The sequence below is a fragment of the Uloborus diversus genome, chromosome 4 (genome assembly GCF_026930045.1).
Source record: "Uloborus diversus isolate 005 chromosome 4, Udiv.v.3.1, whole genome shotgun sequence".
Taxonomy (NCBI): domain Eukaryota; kingdom Metazoa; phylum Arthropoda; class Arachnida; order Araneae; family Uloboridae; genus Uloborus; species Uloborus diversus.
This window is the reverse complement of record NC_072734.1, coordinates 101,926,469-101,950,349: the sequence shown is the minus strand read 5'-3', so window position 1 is coordinate 101,950,349 and position 23,881 is coordinate 101,926,469. Positions and strand designations below refer to the sequence as shown.

The window sequence follows — 23,881 nt, the reverse complement described above, 5'->3', positions numbered from 1 at the left end:
CATTAATAAAATATCATTTAGCGTTTCTAAAACATTTTTTCCCCCAAGTTTTCGGCGGACCCTCAAGGGGTTCGCGGACCACAGTTTGAGAAGCCCTGATCTAAAAAATAATGATTTCTCTAAATTGTCATTATAGTACGCTAATTACTTGAAGACGAGGAGTCAAGAAAGGAGCAAACGGTCAATAATCTTGAGCAAATAAAGGTTTCTTCCTTTACTGTATGCCGTTTATTTTACATAACTCAATCGCGTAAGAAGAGCATTCAAGCTCTGTAAAATAAACAACATGCAGGCAGGGCACTCGGGGAAATCCTGCTATAAATATTGAGGTTCGATGCGTTGGTGTTGAGGGGAAACACACACACACACACACAGAGATAATCTGCGGCAGTGTATAATCCGGAACCTCATTAATTTTACACTTTTTTAATGGATAATCCGCGGATACGCAGGAAAGTACAGTTCAAACCTTTTTTTTTTTATTAATTTCAAGCACGTACGCACGAAAAAAAAAGGAAAATAAATAAAAAGTTATAAATTATTGTCTGAAAAAAGCGAGGGGGTCCAGGCCCCCTCCAGCCCCTTCCACGAGCCGCCACAGCTTAAAAATAACCACAGAACGGTAATTGCATTACAATTATCCAAATGAAGCACAAAAATTAACTCAATCGTAAAATTAAAAAATCAATCTTCTTACTCTGAATAAATTGGCTAAAGGTGCATTTTCATCTTCAATCTGCCTTAAAACGCCAGCAGCTAATAGGTTGGTGCAGAATTGAGCGGCCAAGATTTTCAGATCCTGCTTAGATAGCAGGAATCGTAGATAGTGGTCATCAGGGAAAGCCGAGCACAGCCAGTGAATCAGCATTTGGCCTGGAAGAGACAACAGTTGAAGTTATACTAAGTTCTGTGCATATCATTGATGGCCTAAAGCTCTGAATCGTAGAATATAGCGACACGTCCGCCATCTTGGGGCTAAACGATGCTTTTTTACTATGTCTTCTATGGTGAAAGTAGCGTGTTTTGCTTCTTGATTAAGTATAGTCCCAAGATGGCGAACGTTTAAGCTACGACCTAGGGCTTTTTGGATGGACAAAACATTTTCTTCATTTGAAGGCACAGAGTGGCTCTGATAAGTTAAGTCATTACTTTGACAGCGTTTACCTTTCTTGAGAGTAATAGGGAAAGGTAATGGGGTCGTTTCCGAAATTTTAAAAGTATTTTTTTCTGAAAGAGCATGCTTGAAAACATAGGATTTAACCACTTTTTAAATAATTTAACAAAGTTTAATATTTTTCAACAATTATTTTAAACGGTACAATTTCATTGTTCACGCTTTAGCACATGATATCACAAGTGATGAAATGCGATTCACTGATGCCATTAGCACAGAGCGCAATATTCAATTCGCATCTTTACTCACGTGTACTGGCAACGATTTGGTTGATAGCAAGCGTAGAGTGCAATACTTAATTCGCTTTTTGATTATCATAACGTGGAAACGCGGTAGACAGCAAGCGTAAGAATTCAGCGCGCTAGTGCAGATGCGCCAAAGTACATCCTTTGTGACGTCATAACGACCACGCCTTATTTTCAAAATCGGATCTTAAAAAAATTAATTAAAAATTAAACTTTGGAAAAATAAAAGTCTTTTCTCGTTCCGTGTTTTATTATTTTTTGCTTATTCTATCAATTTCAGTGACTAAAAGTAGAATTTTCGATTGAAGGAAACAACCCCACTGGCGCTGACTACTTTCGTTAGCTTCGCAAAGTTATTCAACTCAAATCTGTGCCAATAAGGCGCCTCTTTTCACTGAACTCCCTAAAAAGAAGTAAGCACTGTCAAGGACATTTTTTTTAAAAAGTAAACTGCATTGGCATTAGAATATTTGAACCGATAATAGACGTAATTTCACTTTCGAAACATTTGTGGCAGTGAATTTTTCGAGTTTTGTGGATTTTAGAAATGTCTCACAATTTTAATATTGATATGACAAGATTGCTTTAAACTATGGTTTACTGTCGACAACTCAAAATACTAAGTTCCCCAGAGTTATAGAAAATAATGAAACAAAATTGTTAAAATCAAGATCTCGTCTGTCGAAGATTTGAATAAATTTATTCAGGATGAGGAGTATAAGATACTAGTTTTTTAAACTACACTTGATTAAAAAAATGCTAGAAAATATTTTAAATGTGAAACAAAAATGGACGATTAATAAATAATTTGTTGACTCCATAGGTATCAAAAAGTACACTTATATCGCGTAGAAGAGTTATAGAATCCAATGAGTTTACTTTCAAAACGGATTATATCCAGTTTTATACTTTTTTGGCAAAACGAAAAAAAAAAAACGTTTTACGCACAAACACTAACTGTTAGAATTTCGAATTTCTCACTATATTTTGGTAGAATAACAAGTGACTATTGCCATAGTAATTTTTCCTCAATTTTACCCCAGACCAAAATTGCTAATTTTATTTTGGATATATTCCTTTTTGGTGTAAAACAGTGGATATCTCTGGAGTAAAAGAAAACTTGATTTCCTTTGCTAACAATCAGTCATAAAGTCAAATTTTACATACCCAGTTGCTCCCAGAGAGTGTAGTATTAGACACAAAGCACAAAATTATGTCTCTCAATTCATCCAAAAAGAAAAATCTCAAGTCGAAACATTAAAATCTGTCCCCCCCCCCCCCGATCAAATTCAGTTTGTTCAAATTTTCTCAATTAATGAAAACAGAAGCTACAAGAGCTTAGTGAGAAGTCTTAGGCTCGACTTAATTCAAGCCCGGAGCTAAAAAGCAGCTAACATAAAGTAACTTCCGATCATCCACGGAATATGGCACGGTAACCGCGGATGAGCGAATTCGCGGCAAATCCACAAATTAGAACGATGACGATGCTAGTGTATGCAATGGGTTAAGATCCACAACACTCGCATGCATTTAAATTACAGCTAACACGATAACAGAGTATGTAAAAAATGCATATAAAAGTTAAAAACTTATCGTTCATTATTGCAAATCGTTTACACACATATGCTAGTATGGCCCCTATACTATCTGAGTCGCCTCATCAGCTTTTTGGATCAGCCATTTTGGATCGGAGCGGGTATTAGAGTGGTTGTCTTTTCTGGCAAGTTATCGTGTTCGTGTTTGGTGATTTTTCACTGCGAGCAATTTTTAGCGGCATGTTAATTGTTTATTAAATAAAATATCATTTTTGGCCAATTTGGCAAAATCCGAAACCTTATTCTGGTAACCTTAGCTCCGCAATAATGAAAAATCCGATCCAAAATGGCTAAATTTAAGCTGATGCGTCGGCCTCTGTAAACAGATTTATTGCAACAGATCAAACTACGTTATACCAAAACGACAGAGGAAGAGAGGAGATTTTTTTCAAGATTAGTCGTGGCGCTTGTTCACGCGCGTATTTAGTGCAGATTTCAGTATGTAGGGTAGATCTAAAAATCAGCAGTGTAGATCTGAAGCAATAAGTAGTGTGTATCTGAAGCAATTAGTGTGTATCTGAAGCAATTAGTGTATATCTGAAGCAATTAGTGTAGATCTGAAGCAATAGGTAGTGTAGATCTGAAACAGTAAGTAGTGTAGATCAGAAACAGTCAGTAGTGTAGATCTGAAACAGTCAGTAGTTTAGATCTGAAGCAGAAAGTAGTGTAGATCTGAAGCAAAAAGTAGTGTAGTCCTGAAGCAATAAGTAGCGTAGATCTGAAGCAATAAGTAGTGTAGATCTGAAGCAATAAGTAGTGTAGATCTGAAGCAATAAGTAGTGTAGATCTGAAGCAATAAGTAGTGTAGATCTGAAGCAATAAGTAGTGTAGATCTGAAGCAATAAGTAGTGTAGATCTGAAGCAATAAGTAGCAATAAGAAGCGTAGATCTGAAGCAGCATCAAACTAAAAATAAGGTTGTTTCGACAAGCTAGATTTTGGTGACTTTCGAAGGTTTGATGTCATTGGAAGGGGGGGGGGATGAAAGAAACAGGAATATACTACGATTTTGAAATCAATTTCTCAAACGTATAAAACTGCCGTTTTACAATGCTCAGGAGCCCTTTAGCACCTACAGATGTGCAAGTTTGGTACAAGTTAGTATGGAATAAGGGAAAGGGGCAAGGTGTTTTTTTTTTTTTTAAAATATTTTGGTTAGGCGTATTTCTATCAAGTTCTTTTTGTCTTCGTGTGGGAGCGGGATTGTGTTCTAAATATGAGCTCTTCACTTAAATTCTATTTTCTACCGGAGGGTGAGGGGGATTTTCTTTTTGTTTGAAATGAAACTCGTATTCCGTTTCTTATCCGATTCTTGCGAACAGACGGTTTACATCTTTGTGAATCAAACAACATTGTGAGGCAATCTTCGGGGGCTTGGTAAGCACCAGCGAGCGGGGGGTAATTCCCCCAAGTTTTTGTAAGAAAATATAACCAGTAAATTACATTTAAAATTGTTTTTAAAAAAAATTACTTTTTCAAACTTTCCAAAAAAAAAAAAGAAAAAAAAACGGACAAAAATTTTTTTTTTCCCCGCTGCCCCAAAATTTCGAAATTTTGCATCTCTACTCCCCAAACCGTCTCAAAAAAAGCGGAGGGGGGAGAAAAGAACATGTACAGCAATATGATTGCAATCACTGGATTCAGCATCACGAAATCAATAAGAATCGTCAATTAATTTCAACAGGAAGAAAATGCTGCAGATCAGCATTAATCAATGCTATCAACGAAGGTTTCAATAGAAGAAAAAACTGTTTTCATATTCTGAAAATTTATGAAACAAAGCTTGTTTAATGCTTCGAAAGAAGAAGCCTTTTTTTCTGCAGTCAATCCAGTCTTCTAATCAAATTTTGCCGATTTAAAGCTACAAACAATAATGCGAATTGAAGGAAAGACGAAATCAAGTAATGATGTACGTTACATTAATGCTGCTATCTATCTGCACCAGTACAGTCATTTGAGGTTAATGAAAAGCAATTATAGAAAGAGGAAGGCTAATGACGGAAGGAAGACATCACTGGGGTTCATAAAAAGTAGCGTCATTAAAAGCACTTGAACTATTTTAAAGAAATTCCACATTGTATGGCAAGCTAAAAAAAAAAGATCATTATAATCATCGGAATTATGTATTTATCAACTGAATTAAAATGGCTGCATTATTTCAGTTCTCACAACTCAGAAAAGTAGCATGAAAACAGTTAGAAAAATAATAAGTTTTCATTTTGCTTTTTCGATATAAATTGCTTGTCTACCGTGTACAACTGAAAATAAAACGCTATCATGATGTTTTTTTATAGGTTCTTCTAAAGTAAGCCCCACCACTCAGGGGCGTGCACAGGGGAGAGAAAAGACACTTATTGGCCCGGGCCTGAGCCTGAAGTGACCCGAGATTTTTTTAATGAGGGGTGAAATATATGTAGGGAAGTAGGGGTAAATAATATGGAGGGGGGCAACGTAAAAGTAATTTGTGACGGGCCCCAAAATTTCTATGCATGCACCTGTCACCACTAAAATAATTCCCAGATCATCATTTAAAAGAACGCCTTATGACACAACAGAGAAAACGAGCTGATGTGTGCATCACATGACTTCCTTTTACTCAAATTTTAATGTCATTTTCCCATTATTGGCAATTTTAATGTGATTCAATAGTTTACTCTCTAAATATCACCATCAATGGCCAAATTGAAACCAAATTTTAAAAAAAAAATCGCCAAATTTGTCGTCAACTTGGTGATCAAAAGACTGGCAATATATCGCCAAATGTCCGCCAAATTATAACACCAATTGAGTATACATTGGAATTAACAATAATTTCCCCCCAAAAAGGGGCAAAAGATCCTTTTAAAAACACCGGAATGCAATCAAAATGGGAGGTGCACAACTAGACCCCACTAGGAGTCTACGTACCAAATTTCAACTTTCTAGGACGTACTGTTCTTGAATTATGCGACATACATACGCACATACATACATACGTACATAAGGACGTCACGAGAAAAGTCGTTGTAATTAACTCGGGGAATGTCAAAACGGATACTTCGGGTTTTTATACGTTCTTAGGCACTTATCCGCGTGTGGTCGGGTTGAAAAAAAAAACTCAACATTCATTCGGGGGTGAGCAAAATGGAAATTAAGGCTGAATTTTGAGTGAAAATTTTTTTGCGAATACTATACTTCCTTTTTTGTAAAAGGAAGTAAAAAATAATAAATTTTGATGCTCAGATGAAATGAATGCAAAAAGAAAGAGGAACAGGTACAGTACTAGAGGAATGGAATTGTGAAACACTTAAGGATTAAAAGACTGACAGCTATCTGCAAAGAGCAGAAGTTAGTGCTTTGGCTACGAACGGTTCGAAACTGGATATCAGAGAAAATGTTAAGTAAAGGCGAAGACATGCAATAGCGGATTATTGCAGATTTTGATTTTGGAAGGGATCGTGATTAAAAATTGACTAAAGTTAGTACTTGAACCCAAATAAATGTGTGTTTTGAACACGGACAAATATATCAATTATTGTGCATCCAAAAAGAGAGAGAGAGAGAGAGATTCTGAAAGTAAGCTCTAGCCAGGGGCGCCCCAATGTAAGGTCACTGTGACATCCCAAAAAATTTCTAATTCGACAAATTTTATTGATGATTCAGCAAATTTGGAGACAAAATTGCAACATTGAAGTTTTTCGCCTTTATAAATTTTAAAAATTAGTCTTTAATTATGCCTAATGTTTCCTCTCATCAGACGCAAAAAATGTATCTGTGTGTGCATGCTTATATTTACCATTCGGAAAAATATAGGCCACTATATATAAATATAGTGGCCTTATCTATGTAGTGGCCTTAGTAGTTAACATAACTTGCGTACTGTCATGTAAACGATAATGATCAATAAGGAACCATCATAAAAATTCCATAAAGAAGAAAAAAAATTCAAACTGTAACTAATTATACAATCCTTTGTCACTGAAGTGACGTTTTTACTATAGCCCTTTATTGTTCTTGAAAAGTGAACGATATTCTTTGCAGTTAAACATATTTCTTGTTCCTCTTCAATGATAACTAAGTTTCAAATATCCTTCGGCTAGCTGTGGAAACATTGAAAAATTCAAAGAAACGAACCAATTTTTCGTTACAACCATTTTTGTGAAGATAAAGTTTTCAGAAACATCTCAAATAATTTAATTTTAAAACTTACAGTTATGTGTACAAATTAGTTTTAATTTCATGCATCAAATTATAATGCGAGATGTCATAAGGTTGCAAAGTATTCTACAAGAAATGTTTCAAGTAAACTAAGATTTAAAATCCAGTTACTGATTACAAAATCAGCAACACACAAATTTTTTTGAAAAAATCAATTTCTGAGTTTAAAAAAAAAACCTAAGCTAAAGCAAAATCCCGACAAATTACTTTAAAATTGGCTGGTATGTTTTTAAAATACATCGACGTTGAAGGTAAAAATAGTGACAACATAGTTCACACACGTGTGTCGAAACTTCAAGGAACCATGTCCATAATTTCAAAGTTTTTCGAAGGGGGGGAGGGCAAAGGGTTTTTAAATTAAGGAAAATAGCACCTAATGACATGCCAAATGCACATTTACGTTTTGTTTTTGAAATTCGGGGGGGGGGCAATGAACCCCCTCCCCCACCTGATCGCCCAAATGACGGGCCTGCAAGGAACCACGTTTTAAACGTAAATATATGCTTTTCTGGACGGAAAAACTTTTAGTTGCTACTGGTGCGATTACCGTTGATTTGTTATACTTTATTTCAGCACAAAAGAAAATGGCTATTGCAAAAATGATACGTTTAAAATGTTTGTTAATGAAAAAGCCCCCGCAGTAAAACTTTCCACTTCAGAAATAATCGAGGAAAGAACTAAACACCTTACCTTCCACTACAGAAGCTTCCATCATACCTTCTATTAACAGATGTTTACATCATTCCTTCTATTTCAGATTATTTCATAATTGTATGAAAATCAATGTTTTTAAATTAAATTACAGCAGCACTCGATCGCAGTTTAAAAATCAGATAAAACCAGCGACCTTCGGGTTCTGCCGTCACGGCAACAAGAAAAAGAAACGATAAGATAGAAAATTCTGCTATTTAAATATCTAGAATTACCTCGATACATTGAAAGAAGTAACACGGAGTTTTCCGGGAACAATTAAAGCTAGTAATGTTTTTGTTGGCAACGGGGCAGATTAATTGCTGTAAACTAGGGTCATTGAAAATCCAATTCACGTGTCTTTCACGTCTGATGCGATTGTTTGTTTTTGGTAGTATTGAAATATGTCTTTATAAGCATTGCGATTTTTTACTCTTAAATTACTGTAAACTGTTGTACATTTTTAAAGGATTTTTCTTGCGCAATTTTGTGCATATATTGTTTTACTTGTTTGTTAAACTTATAATTGATTAGCACCATTTAATATTCCAGTAGAATATTATTATCAAGATAAATTGGAATCCCAACCGAACTAGGACACCAATATTCAAAAAAGCTATTAAAAGGAAAAAATTTTTAAAGTCCAAATTCTTAATGTATTTCTTATTACGTATAATTTTTTTTGAAGAAATGATTTCGCAAAATTTTATTGCATTAAAAGTGAAAGGATAAATTTAAGCATGTAAAAATTTGTGCTGTTGTATGAATCACGAAAGCTAAAAAAAGTCCGGATAAGGGCGATAAGGGTGCACCTTTCCGCACCTGCTGTGCTGCCGCCGTGTGAAGACAAGGAGCAGTATTTGCAAAAATGAGGTTTTTAAATAGTATTTGAAGAAAAGCGTTCTTAATGTGATGCTCCTGAAGGTTTTTAGTCTTACAATCACCTTGTAAAATTCTTGGAAAAATGAAATGTTAACATTAAAACTTGCACCATATAATATGCAGTCTGTAATTCTTAAGTTGTACTTTCAAAATGCTACGAAAATTTTTAAATTGAGGATATTAAAACATTTTATAATGAAACATCGCTAAGAATGAAAAGCTTCAACAGGCAAAGATATTCATTCGCTTGAGCGAACATCCTATATTAGTTGACATCTACATATCAAAATAAAGTACTTTCTCTATTTTTGCTTTATTTATATGGCTGTTTTATTTTTCTTCATACATGTCATTAGATGTCATTTGAGCCTAAATGCAGGGGTACCCCCCTGGGGGAGGGGATCATGGCGCAGAATGCGCCATTGAAATTTTTAGGGGGGTATTTTTTGCTTTTTAGGGTGGGGCTCTTGTTTTTGGGGGGGAGGGCCTTCGCGATATTTAGGAGGTGCGCCCTTGCTCTTGGGGAGGGGGCACCCCTGCTAAATGAATAGTTATTATTTTTCAAATAACATTTCTCCATTGGAGGGGGGGGAGAGGCATGGCACTAACATGAAGCGAAGATGAAAGGAATTGAAAACAAGCCTAGAGCTGATATTCTTTAACTATTTTGAACCAAAATGGCGGATAGATCGGCCTGAGTACATGTAGGGGCACACACAGACAAACACGCACTAGTTCAAATAGTATGCTAACAATATGTCCTTCATTTTGCCGAACATAGATCTTAAAATGTTCAATTTCGTAAACTTCGAACTTTAATAGGGTTCAAAGTTCAAGAATGACCAATAGGTCAAATATGACTCATCACATTTGGGGGCCTGTATCAACGACTTTGTGTTCCCTTTATCTAACATAAACACTTTTTAGGAGACCCCTCGCAATTGCGACATGGTAAATCTGCCACTGTCCCTACTTTTGTCAAATTTGGGCTTAAAATGTTCAGTTATGAACCTTTTAGGTCCTTAATTTTGTTAACTTTGGGGTTTAAAAGCTTTCAGTTACGAGGAACAGATCCTTAATTTTTATTAATCTTTTATCTTGAAACTATTCCACGAAAAAATGAGGGTAAACTCAAAATGCAACAACGCCGACTTAGCAAAGACTTAATTATCTGCAGATTCCAGAAATGTGTACTGTTTTATAATTGGCGCCTTTATTTTAAGTAAATCAGAGCTTTTAACTTCGTTCGTTGGAATGCACTGCATCGATTTTTTGAAATACTAGCTGCATCGCCCGGCTTTGCACGGTCTACCTCGAAAATAAAAGTTAGGTCAAGTGACGCATGTTCAACAATCAGGCTTCAATTACAGAAAAAAAAAATGCTGTTAAATTTCTTGTCTTAATAATTCTTAAAGAAAAAAAAAACGGCAAATCAAGAATTCCCGAATAAAGGAAACGCCACCCTCCATAAATACAACTAAAATCCTTGATTATCTTTTACAGCCTTGGTGTTTATTAAATTCGAAGGAAGTAAATCAATTTCAGGGGTATATTTCGCGGGCTTTCGAATGGCGCTGAAGTCGAACTGGTCGGATAATTATTTCGGACAGAAAGAGCCATTTAATGCCACTTCCGGGTCCTAAAATTAAAATTCGAAAGGTTCGGTTCTTTTTTCGCGTTCCAAAACCCCCGCTGCTTTCCTTTTTCGGGTGCCTAAGTACCTCCCTGCCAAATTTGGTCGAGATCCGATGAAAACTGTGGATTTGTATCGGGAACATACATACACATATACACACATATTCTTTGTTTTATTTATATAGATTAAAAATGCGCACCCTATCTTATTCTTTATTTGAGAGTGCAAATATTATTATTAATGCAAAAGAATTAAATGAAAAAAAATGGCATTTTTTTACTATGAAGTCATTCGCATAAAAATAATACAAAAAAAACAATTTTGATCTCTGACATTTTTATACGTCTTTTCAAGTATCGATTTAAATAACAAATGAAAATAAAATATAAATTAGTCAATATTTTAAATCTTTGTTGCGTAGTTACAATCATACTACGTGCTTTGAAAACTTTTTCAAAACTAATCTACTATTCTGTAATCATTATGGCTTTAGGGATATGTATTGAATGAGAAAAATATCGATTAACATATTGAAAGGGTGAAATTATGCACGCCATAATATTATGAACGTATTTTGCACTGAAAAGCATACTTGTCATAGAAAAGATAAAATAAGTTTTTTCCCCCCTTTTATTTTTTATTATTTATTTATTTATTTTGAATTAAAACATGGATGATGTGCTGAGAGGCAAATACTGTTCAGGAATAGATGAATATCCAATCGAGGTGAACTTTTGTTACTTAAACATAAGTGAATTTTTCACTCTTTGAGGTGGGAGGGACCAATTTAATAAACTTTTTATTACATACAAAATTTTATACGAACGATCGAATATGAGATCGTATTTAAGGAAAAACTTTTGAATTGATTAAAAATGCAAAAGTCGCTTGAAAAAGTAATCATTCGCTTTCAAATGAGGCTGTGAAAAGCAGGGATGCAAGTGGACCTTTTGAAATTTTGAGTAAAATGGCTGCAAAGTTCAAGCCCTGGAAGGATTTCATTAATTTTTTTCTTTTTTTTTTCCCCTAAATCATGCTGTATAACAGCACCTACCTGGGATACTAGTTTTCTTGCTAGCGTTTCTTGCCCTCAAACAAATGAAAGTGTCTTCTACCATTTGCAATACTAGAATCTCTAATTCTATTAATTTTGGCACATACAGCCCAGGGTAACGGCACCAGTCACAGACATACATAAGACATCGCTCTCAGGTTAACTTAAATTTCTGAGACTTTTAATGTATTTAGTCTTTTTACGCTATTTTTCTCTCATGTAACTACATCTCATCTAACGTTCAGCTGCTTCTGGATCCTCTGATTAATTTATTTCTATTTTTATTTGCTCAATGGGGTCGTTTCCAAAATTTTAAAAGTATTTTTTTCTGAAAGAACACGCTTAAAAATTTAGGATCTAACTATTTTTTAAATCATTTGTTTAAGTTTAATATTTAAAAAAAATACTTAAATCAGTGTGCTTTCATAGTTTACATTTCTTGCCGATGACATCACAAATGATGAAATGCCATTTTGTTTTGCCATTCACAGAGCAAAGTATTTAATTCGTATCTTCACTTACGTGTATTGGCAACGATATGGTTGATAGCAAGCATAGAGCGCAATTTTAATTCGCTTCTTGATTATCATAACGTGAAAACGCGGTACAAAGATGCGGCAAAAAGCATCATTTGTGACGTCATAAAGACCACGCCTTGTTTAAAAAATCGGACAGTTTAAAAAATTAATTAAAAAATGAATGCTGGGAAAATGAAAGAATTTTCTGGGTCCATGTTATTTATTTATTTATTTATTTAATTATTTTTGCTTATTTTATCGATTGCAGTGAACTACTTTTGACTGAAGGTAAAACCCCATTTCGAAAAAAAGGTCCGACCCCCAGTAACAGACAGCGAGAAATCTGATGACACCCAGCAACAGACAGGATGAGGAAAGGATGAGCAATAGAGAAAATTCACCTTTTCTCTTCAAAATGTGCAAAAGTTCTTAAAATTTCCGTGCACGCCCTTGCATCTCTTTATCGCACCATCTCTTCTAACAACAAAAAAAAAGGGCTTACTCTTAAATATTTTTATTCGAAAATTTCAACCAAACAACAAAAAAGGTACATTCAGAGCACTAAGATTCTATTACACTGAATAAGTAAACACTTGCACAAGTTTCCGACGTTTAAAAAAATTATATTGTGACTAACTTTACAACTTAACTAACATTTAAAATCATCAGTTGTCATCCCCGTTCAGAAATTAAAATAACCACTTGGTATAAATTGCTACCTATTTTAATTACTTTCTCTTACGCCATCGGAGAAAAGCTCAATAATCGTTACCAGCGTACAAGTGAATAAAATACTGTGAGAGAATAAGATACCAATTTAATTACTTCAGATCTAAAAGATAAAATATTTTGAATGTATGTGCGATATCCAGGCCCGGATCAAACATTTTCGGTCCCCTACAACAAAATCTGCAGGCTCCCCCCCCCCCCCAGAGGCCAACAGTGTATATGTGCAAGGTTAATAAGTCTTAGTGCCCCCCCCCCCTCCTGCAACTGGGGTTCGCAGATCCAGACCTGGCGATATCGATGAAAAAACGTCGATATTTGAAGACGTCGATGTTCAAAAACAAAACATCAATGGTATCGATACATTGACTCCAAAATATCGATATTTTTAAAACATTGAACTTTTCAATACATATTCCTGAAAAAATAACTCTAATAACTTTTAATGCTAGACTGAATACTCAGCCTGTATTTATTATAATTGTGAACTAAGATTTTTGAACTGTCAAAGAAAAGTTAGTAATAATAATGATGATTATCGTTTCAAATTTAAAAAAAAGAAGAAGAAAGACTTTATCTGTATATTTAAAATAAAAAACCGAAACATGAATACAAATTAATAGAAATAACTCTGTAATTTTTATAGCAACTTGAAATACATACTACAAGAACGCAAGAAGGGGAACATGGGGCAAAGTGAAATAGCGCGGCAAAGTGAAATCGTGAAATATTTCCTCTGCTTTTAACTGATGGGGCAAAGTGAAATAGTTAGTTTCATTTACTCACTCAATCATTTTTAACATAAATCATGTACGTTTTCATTTATTAATTAATTCATTTGCATTTCTTCATTTAGTGGTTCACTTATTGACTCATTCATTCCCTTATTTTCTTATTCATTCTTTCTTTTACTCGCTCATTTATTTTTCTTCGTATATTAATTGATTTAGTAATTTAATTATTTGTTTATTGTTTTATTACCTTTTCATTATTCATTCAAACTTTTATTTACTGATTCTTTCGATCAAAAATATGTTTTATAATCAAATAGAAAATATTTCATTAGAAAAATATTTTATTTTTTACTTTACCCAATAAGAAAAAAAGTGAACATTTTCCAATTTTTTTTTGAAGACCCCAATTTACAGCCAAAAATAAAAAAAATACTGTTTCAACGCAATTTTTATTGTAAAATACAATGTTCTTTCTTTATATACTGTAATTTTCAAAACTAATTTCCGATTTGTTCATTTTAAAAAAAAACTCAGTCATCTTAACCATTTCACTTTGCCCCACATTCCCCTACATATTTTATGTAAATTATATATATATATATATATATATATATATATATATTTATATATATATATATATATATATATATATATATATATATATTTAATCAACAACTTTTTGAAAGCGGAATTATAATATAGGTCCATAATAGATCTTAGGGAGAAACTATAATAACTGAGTGTATATTTGGAGAAAGCTCTATAGTAACCAAGGCTGCGGGGTCGGAAAGAAAATGACCGACTCCGACTTATCTCCGATTCAAAGGCAAATAACATTATTAAACCCCTGCCCAGCGGACACCCCTCTATTGCGGACAAAAAAAAAATTTCCCGTTAGTGTCCACATTAGAGGGGTTTTGTACTGATTTTATTTCTTACTTTTTAGTGAGATATAGTCTTTAGATTTAAAAAACAAATATATTTTATCAGATCTTTTGGATTCGCGCTAACACTTATTTGAATTTACCGAACACCCTCAGAATTTTCCTCCCGAGCTACGGGCCCCAACTTGCTCTTGCTCAAGAGATTCATTCCTTTTACTATTTTATAGATCGAAGTAAAAAATGTATTATGATTTTTATTTGAAAGTGATTACTTAGGAATTGTTAGGCAACAAAACCGTTTGCTGACAGTTGCTATTAGTTAAAGAAAGCAAACTAGGGGACGGCGTAGGTAGCTGTTACAGAAGGTTCGATAAACAATCTAGCCGGGTTGTTGCCAATGACAGTTATTTTCTTATCAGTAGGTCTTTATTCATGTAAACGAACTAATTGGTAGTCAGTTTTTTTTTTTTTTTTTTTTTTTAATGCAAGGATAGTCAGTGAAAATTAAAGAAAAAAAGAAGCTTGGTGTCGGAGTCGGCATGTTTTCTAATGAAACCGACTCCTTCACCCCAAAATCATTCCGACTCTAACTCCACAGCCCTGTTAGTAACACTCAATATTCTAGTCAACAGTGATAGAAAAACGAAGTTGAAACTTTTCTGCAGTAAAAGGATGCTTTTATAGGCAACCAACTATACAAAACTCTTTCACGGGGCCTGGTTACTGAATAGTCCAGCTAGGCCATGGCCTAGGACCAGGGGCGTGCACGGGGGGAGGGGAGAGAGAAGGGACACCTGTTGATCCAGGCCCGAGCCTGAAGGGGGCCCATATTTCTAAAACTAGGCTTGAAATACAGGGGAAACAATACAGAGGGGACCGACGGCAAGGGCGCCCATATAGGGGATCAAGGGGGGCTCAAGCTCCCCGCCCCCTTTGAAATGAGAGTTTTCTTGCTTTTAGTGCTTTTTTCATTGCAAAAATGTATAAAAATTTATTTTCCACCCATTAATGAATAAGTTATTAAAAATATCAAATTTTAATATCTCTAATCTGTACTGAAATCGGTTTCCACGGGGAAAATATTCTGCTAAGCCATGGGGAAAATTTTTGAGCCCTCCCCCCCCCCCTTAAAATTTTGCCTATGTTCGCCCTTGGCCGACGGGCTCCAAAATTTCTGTGCACGCCCCTGCCTAGGACAACTGCTTTTTAGAGGCCCCCAAATGGGAACGGTCGTTTCAGCCAAAGGCTAAAATTGTATAAGGTTTGACTGCAAGGGAGCCTCGAAAAGTGTTTGTCCTTGGGTCTGCCGATATCGTAATCGAACCCTGCTCTTTCTCTGCTTTCTGACTTGAGAAATTAATGCAGAAGGTAGTGGTGCGACATCGATGCTCAAAACTAAAATATCGATAGTATCGATACATCGAGCCAAAAACATCGAAGTTCTGAAACATCGAACTTTTTAATGTATATTTCTGCATAATAAAATCTAAAAAATGTTTTAATGCCAGAACTAAATACGTTGCAAGGAATTTATTAATTAAGATGTTTGAACTGTCAAAGAAAAGCTAATAATAATAGTGATAATTATCAATCCTTAGCATTCCAAATTAAGTAATGCAAAGGGAGAAATAATTTACACAATTAAAAATTGAAATAATGAAATTAATTGGAATAATTTCGTATTATCTTTTACGTTTCCACTTGAATAATATGAAAACTCAAAGTAAGTTATTTAATATTTAATGTGAATCAATTAGAGAAATTGGTAAACAATTTTCAAAGTTGGTAACATGCACACATAAAAAAGAAAAAAAGAAGAAGAAAGAAAGCGAAGAAGAGAAAAAGAATAAATACAGATTAAACAATTGCTCCAGTTTACTTTCTTACATCGGAATTATATGGAATTATATTTAAAACTTAATACTAAGTACATATTTAAAGTAAAATTATACTTTTTTAAATCAATGATTTAACGATAGCGGGAAACAATAATATAGGTTCATTTACAACTTTGAGGAAAACTATAATTAAAAATGTGTGTTTGAATTTGTCAAAAACTTTCAAAACACTCAATGTTCTTTTTAACAGTGTGTGCGCTAGAAAAAAAAAGATTGTTAACTTTTCTGCAGAATAATTCTACTTCTATATATAGACCTAACAATTGAAAACACGATATATATCCGATATTTATTTTGAAAATGTCATGATATTTTGATATTTCCGATATTTATTTTTCCAATTACGGTATTTTCAATGCAAAAATCAAATTAATCATAGCATCATTGTTCATTTTTCATTAAAAATAACCAAAAAGTTATGTACTATATTTTTATGATGTATTAATACATCATTAATATAACAAAGTAATATAATATTGTATTTTTTATATTCATAAAATTATTAGTAATGTAACAGTTTTAATTCATATTAAAAGTGCCTAATTAAATTTTAAACATTGGTCAGAAAAAAAAAGAAAATGTCTTATGATTGTGCACCGACTAATGCATATTTTTTGTTTCTGCATCTTAAAAGTAGCTGACAGAAGAAAAATGAATAAAACAGCTAATGCTAAATTAACACCATTAAAATTGATAAAAATGTTAAATGAAATATTAGATATAAATAACATAAGAAACCTTAATTTTAAGTCTACATATTGTAATAACAATATAAGAAATTAAGAGTGATTTGAGAATGTATTTATTATTTTGAAGACTTTAATTTAAGCTGGTTGAAATTATCGGATATATATCAAAATATCGGATTTTTCGAAAAAATAAAATATCATGATATTTTCGAACTCTGGCAATAAGTAATTAATAATAAAGCTTTCGTCATAACTGTAAACTGTACACATTCAATTTTTTTAAGGATATTGGTGGGGGGTTGGGTTAAAGATTAATTCAAATGCAAAAAAAAAAAAAAAAAAAAAAAAACATCGACATTAAAAAAAAAAAAAAAAAAAAAAAATCTAACGCAAAACATCTGGTTTTTGCTGTTTTTCTATTGCCCCCTGGGTACTTTGCTCACTGTAAAAAGTCGAAATGACGGGCCTGTCCAGATGGTTTATGATTATCCTAAATGCGTGTATTAATGTTACTTAATTTCTTTCTAATAATTTTATAATACTTGCGTGATAGCAATGCCAATTTTAAAATAAGGTTTTATATTTCTATACTCACACCTAACTGTTGAGTCAATTCAAACAGTAATTTCCGAAAGCATCAAATTCCGTTTTATTTGTATGTCAAGGGGTTAAAGGCGGAGTTATTTTTCCTTTCTCCGTGTTTGAAAGGTCTTTAACAATGTAGGCTATTTCACTAAAAGCATCGCCTTATTATACCTACGCAACTCCCTACATAAAGAGGAAATAGCTTGAGTTCAACAAATTCCACCTTTTTTTCGTACAACTAGCTCGTCTTTTGAGTGTATTATTTGTTTGACAATCAAGGGAATTCAACTGAAAACGTAATTTTCTCCAAAAACTGATACCTTCAGTCTTGACGATAGTATTTATTAAGCATAGGCATGTAATGCTAAACTTCAAAATTAATTCCAACGCTGCTTTTTGTTTTATATACTGGAAAAAAATTGAAAAGGATACTACTAATAATAGAATAAAACTATTAAAGAAACAACAACAGACCTTTTGTATATGTGGTTAGTTAAACACACCGTAACAATAATGTGAAAAAAGTTCTTCGCATGAGCAAAATCTAAATGGATTTTTTTTAATACTAAAATTGAAAGAAATAAACTGACATTTCTAGCCGAAATTTAAAAAATTAATATTCATTTAACTATGCATTTTTGAAGTTGTTTCTCCTTTTCAGAAAACTGAAATTGTATGCAGTGGTTCTGAGAGAACTAAGTATGAAGAATTGTCGTACAGACTTAAATTATGTCATAAAAGAAGAAAATATGTGAAAAATGTCTTACCTTCAAACTTTTCATACAGGCTAAAATCCAATTTTTCGGGCACAAACTTCGGCCTATTCACTTTGGAATCGATAGTCGCTTTATCCAATGTCAACGAGGCAACTTTTCTTAGAACATTTCCATCTAAGGGAGGAACATCACCGTAAGAAGAATGTCTTCGTGAAGGCGAGGAATGATGTTGTTCCACATTGTTCCCATACAGATTCGCTGGTCTCAAACATTCCTCGGAGCCGGATATGACCGCTTTTCCATTCGGTACGCCCCCCGATGTAGGAGGAGGACCCGCGAACTTGTGGGGAGGCAGAACAACTTTCCGATGTTGAGTCAACGTGAAAGGAAGTGTTGATGGAGGACCGCTAGCGTCCAAAGAGCCCCGCTGTCTGTGTGGGAAATTGCTCAAGTCATGGATGTCCATACTGCTGCTGGAGGAACTGGTGCTCAGTTCGCGGCCACCACTACTGTAAGAAGATGATTCTGTTTCGGTGTGACTGCGGTATCGAGCCTCATAAACAGTAGGGAACCCCATGTTCGAAAAATGGGATTCCAAAAGCGTGTCGGGTGTTCCAGGTAGGGACTGTGAGGTAGCTCCTGGCCTTCTGAGGACACTGGTCATGACATCTTGCTTATTTTCGTCGCAGAAAACCGTGATATCACTCAAGCTGCCAGGAGAAGCGTCTTGAAGAGTGGCAGTACCATCGTCCAGGAGTTGGGAATCACTTTCCAAAACCGAGTCGTCTTCGTTACCTTCCACAGGTGTTGGCAAGTGGCTATGCGTATCCACATAAACAGAACTTGACATTGAACTCCCGGGACTCGGGGTTGATTCGATGATTGCCACTTCGGCGGAGGACCTTCGTTTCTTTTGCGAACAGACATCGAAATCTGTCTGCGGTTTCTTCGAAGCCGCATTCTTGTGCTTCGGTTCTCCTTTCCCGAAGCGGAACTTGGCAGCTCCTGTTTTCGAATCGCCATCCTTGGACGACCCCTTCGTCTTCTTGTCACCGGGTTGACTGCTGAGATTCCCCATGCTGTTGGGAGTCGAATTCACGTGCTCGTCAGCTTCACCATCGCTGCAGACCCACTCCGGCCTCCCGAAATTCCCAACATCGTAAACATTGCCATCATCGGGGGAGCATTCCTCGCCGTTTCGGGGACACTCGTAGTAGTATTCCCCGGGATCGATTTTCCCGAAACATTTTCCGGAGTCGAATCCATTGTGAGCGCGGGTGGGGGCTCCGTGTGAGTATGTGGGGCCCGCGCCGTTGCCAAGGGAACGGGGCACGGCGCACGCGCCTTGGTTGCCGCGGGAAGCCATGCTGCTAGGGGCAGACTGCGCGGCTGCGAATTCTTCGTCCTGGACAGTGGGCAACTCGTGACGCCAGAACAGCCATCCGTTGAATTCGTCGCAGCTCTGGCCCCTGCTCGCCATTGGAGCTCAGTTAAAAGCCCTTCTTGGAGATTTGCGGGCCACTACCCATCCATATCGCCGGTTGTGATGCGAGTTTTTTGCGGCGGAGAAGAAAATAACTTCCGTGCACTTTTGTGGAAAATAAAATGTCCTTTGTCACATAAAATTTGACATTTAGTCACGTCCGAAAGCTGTCGAAAATGTCACAAATACCGTTCAGCAGCGGGAGAATATTCAATACAAAGAATACGCATTATGCAGTCATAAAGTAAAAATTTCATCGCTTTATATCCAGCTTTGCGTATATTTTAAATACTTTGTAGCTTTCATGAATAAGACAGTTGATAACTTTGGACATGAATCACGGCTTTTGTGCATGAATGATTTAAAATATTCACCAAATACTGCAGTGACTTAGGGGCATTATAAAGTTTTACCTTTCTGCTTTATTTTCAACTTTTTTGCAATTTAAAATACATCAGTAGCTGCTGACATTTTTCGTTTCTCACATAAAAAATCATCTTAAAATATTTTTCAGCTTGTGGTCATTCTTCATAATTAATTTTAATTATCAACAATATAAATAGGTACATATTTTTTTTCTTGCGTGTATAAATATTTTTCACATCTTCATCATTCCCTAAATAGTTAATTTTGATTATTCAGTTCCATAGAGAAAACTATCCTGCATGTAAAAATACGTTATTTTCATCATGCCATATACGCATTAGTTTGCATTATTTTGTGAAAAGAAGAAAATTATCTGCATGTGCCAATATATTCCACAGCTTTATTCTTTAAACAACTAGTTTTAATTATTCGGTGATTAAAAAAAGATTCCTCTCGTGTGAATATTTCTCACATCTTCATCCTTTTTAAACAATTATTTGATAAAAAGCAGAAGCGTTCCTGCATGTGTATCGATATTTCTCATATCTTCATCATTCTTTAAAGAACTAGCTTTAATCATTCAGAAATACAAAAGAATTTTTCCTGCATGTAAGCCTTAAATACCCCTTTTTTTTCATACAATAAAATTTTATAGTGGTGAATATTTCTGCCATAAATAATCTATTAGAAAATATTTCATACATATAACATTTTCAAAACAGCTCGTATTAATTCTGCAGTAGAACTTCATTACGTTAATTATATACACATTCAAAATATTTCGCAATTATTCTGAAAAAAATATTTAATGGTTAAGAAAGTGATCTATTCTTTTCACACATGACTGCTTCCAAAATATTTTATATAATGATCGTTCTTTTAACAGCTTAAGTGAAAATTTGATAGTAAAATGTTAGTATTTGTTTTTTCCTCCCACCTCCTTAGTTACTTTGAGGCACAGAAAAATAAACCATTTTCATCTACTTGAACACGACATACATAGTATTTTTATGCAGCATATTTGTGTATTTTTTCCAATACCTATTAAACATGCAACATTATTATTTAGCTTTGAATAAAGTACTATAAAGGAAAGTTTTTCCCAAAATCTTGGGTGAGATTTACATCACGGAATGACTAACATTTGAGGTTCTTTCAGATTTCTTTTCTTCAAATATTGAGAGTTTTCCTGCAAAAAAACAAAAGATATAAAAATCAGTTTTAAAATGTATACATATACAGATTTTATTTTTAATTATTTGATTTTAACTTTGAAAAATATATTTTTTTTTCTATCGTTGATCACTGGTGGGAATTTAAAGATCTACATAAGTGTGAAAAACATATGCTAAACTAATGATTAATAATCTAATTAAGATTTTAAGACGTTATTAGCATATTTTTGAATTATTTGTTAAAATCTAATTAGTTCATTTACAATTCTGGTTGAAAATTGTTGCTGATATATTTCCCGTCTCAATAAAAGTGATAAAGAGGATTTTCTCTCTTCTTTTTTTTTTTCTCTCAGTATGGATGGATAAAAATTCCAAGATTTTTTTATTTAAAATTTTACCTTTTGAAAACCCATCACAAAATTACCCTCAACACAAAATCTCTGATTGAGGCAAGAAACATCCACGATATTGTACAGAGTATAATGGTATCAGATTGTAACGGTACACGGTAAAAAAAATCCGGAAACGTTTCTGAGTATATCGTGCAGCTGCGGTTCATGAAATTTTCAAAAACGTTTCTGAGTATTTCGGAATTCTCTTTCTATAATGTCCAAAAACGTGTCTGAGTATTTCGGAATTCTCTTTCTATAATGTCCAAAAACGTGTCTGAGTATTTCGGAATCCTCTTTCAATGTTTCTGAGTATTTTGGAATACTCTTTCTGTAACTTTCAGAAACGTTTCTGAGTATTTCGGAATCCTCTTTCCGTAATTTCCAGAAATGTTTCTGAGTATTCTGTGCAGCTGTGGTTCATGAAAGTTTCGAAAACGTTTCCGAGTATTTCGGAATTCTCCAAACAATTTTCAAAAACGTTTCCGAGAATTTCGGAATCCTTTTTCCGTGATTTTTTCTAAAATATAATTCTTTACTATAGTATTGCATACCATATCAGTTTCAATTCTTTCATATATAAGAGCAATGAAACAAGCAATTTTAGAATCATTCGTGGATTTTTTTTTTTTTTTCTGAATTTCTAATGACAAATAGCATGGTTAACAGCATAACATATGCAAATTTATAATTTTTTGAAAATTTCTGAAATAATATAGTAGTTTCATTCCTAATCACAAAATCGTCAGGGGAGGGGAGGGGGGTGCTTTCTCAAAAGTGGGATTGTTTGTTAAATAATCTTAAACTTCAGTTTTTCTCTCAATATTTTCAAGACAAAATTATCAACATATTGTATTTTTAATGCAGAACTTAAAAACATATCTTGTATCAAACTTGATAGCTTTTATTTTTGAATAAAATTTGACAGAACTTACCTACCCTTCGCGTTCCGGAATTCGTTCACCTCAAGTCAAATTCTCTGACGTACAAAGTGTACCGAAAAGTACCAACAGAGAAATTAGTGAGGTAAACTAATGTCAAGGAATTTTTTATTGTCAACCACATTTAACAAAATGAATAAGCACATGAATTAATTGCATAACTATGTTGCTTACTAATAGATAACTGGGTCATTTTCTAATGGTATAAATATTTTTTAAATGAATGAATAAATTATAATAAAAAAAGATAAATAATACTGGCACATTTTTTGTGAAGCATATTACAATACTAGAAAACATTTGCATTACCACATTTTTAATGAATTAAACAATTGATTTTTTTTTCTTTTTGAACCAAAATGTATGTACATCCAAGAATTTCGAAATAATTTTTCTGTGATTGCTTCTCAAATATAAATCTTTTTTCTTTGGCGTAATTAATCAGTTTCAGTTGGTTACAACAAATAGTACACCGCGCACATAGGTATGTAGGATAACTTTAGATTAATTCGATAAACCCAAAAACAGTTACAATTGGAGCCTCATCAAATGCAAATCAACAAAAATATAAATGTATGTAACAACATGTTTTAAAATATTCATTAATACTTACAAGTGAACATGAGCGGAAGAAAATCTAAGTACCTCCATTACAACTAAATACGTAATCCAAAGGGTTTCGTTTCATTAAGTATAAACGTGTTGAAACTATTCACGCTTGAACACACAATATATATCTAATTATAGTAGCACTGGAAATTGTAGAGAAGCAAATGGTTATTAACTAACTTAATAGCTGCGTACATCGTCTAAAAAATCAAGGGCAGTCCAAAATGCAAAGGCGTAAAATTAGTTTCGACACATTTTGCTACTCTCTAGACAAGAAATAACAAGCAATCCAATGCTAAACAGTTGCTGACTGCAGCAACCATAGATAAGAAAAAAATATTTCCGACTCATTGGCGCTCGTGTTGGAAGGATGAAATACGTTTCGAAGCGTTGCGTCATCACTTCCGCTTCTAGATCTCTTGAAATAACAAAAAGCTTTCTGAATAATGAGGAGTTCGCTATTGGATGAAGGATTCCTACTATTTCGGAAATGTTTCCGATATATCGAGAAACGTTTCCGAAATTTGTTACAGTGTATATTAATTATTTCTTTTGTTAGTAAAATTCTGACTCTGACACAATATATTATTATCAAAACCAGCTCAATTCATTTTTTTTTCAGGAAAAATATATATGCAGTGGCGTCGCTACGGAGAGGGGGGTGCAGTTTTCCCCGGGTGTCACCAGTCTGTGGGG

At 34.2% G+C, this 23,881-nt stretch overlaps 1 protein-coding gene across 1 annotated transcript in view; it reads right to left on the bottom strand.

Annotated features, from left to right (window-relative positions):
- LOC129220735 (formin-2-like) overlaps positions 1-20,167 on the bottom strand; it is an 80,003-nt gene extending 59,836 nt beyond the window's left edge. The window contains exons 1-2 of the mRNA XM_054855165.1: positions 18,274-20,167; positions 698-873 (exon numbers count right to left, since the gene is read on the bottom strand). Coding sequence (XP_054711140.1) covers positions 698-873; positions 18,274-19,702 — 1,605 coding nt within the window. The 5' untranslated portion in view covers positions 19,703-20,167. The remainder of the gene's footprint in view (positions 1-697; positions 874-18,273) is intronic.
- Positions 20,168-23,881: the final 3,714 nt, after the last annotated feature.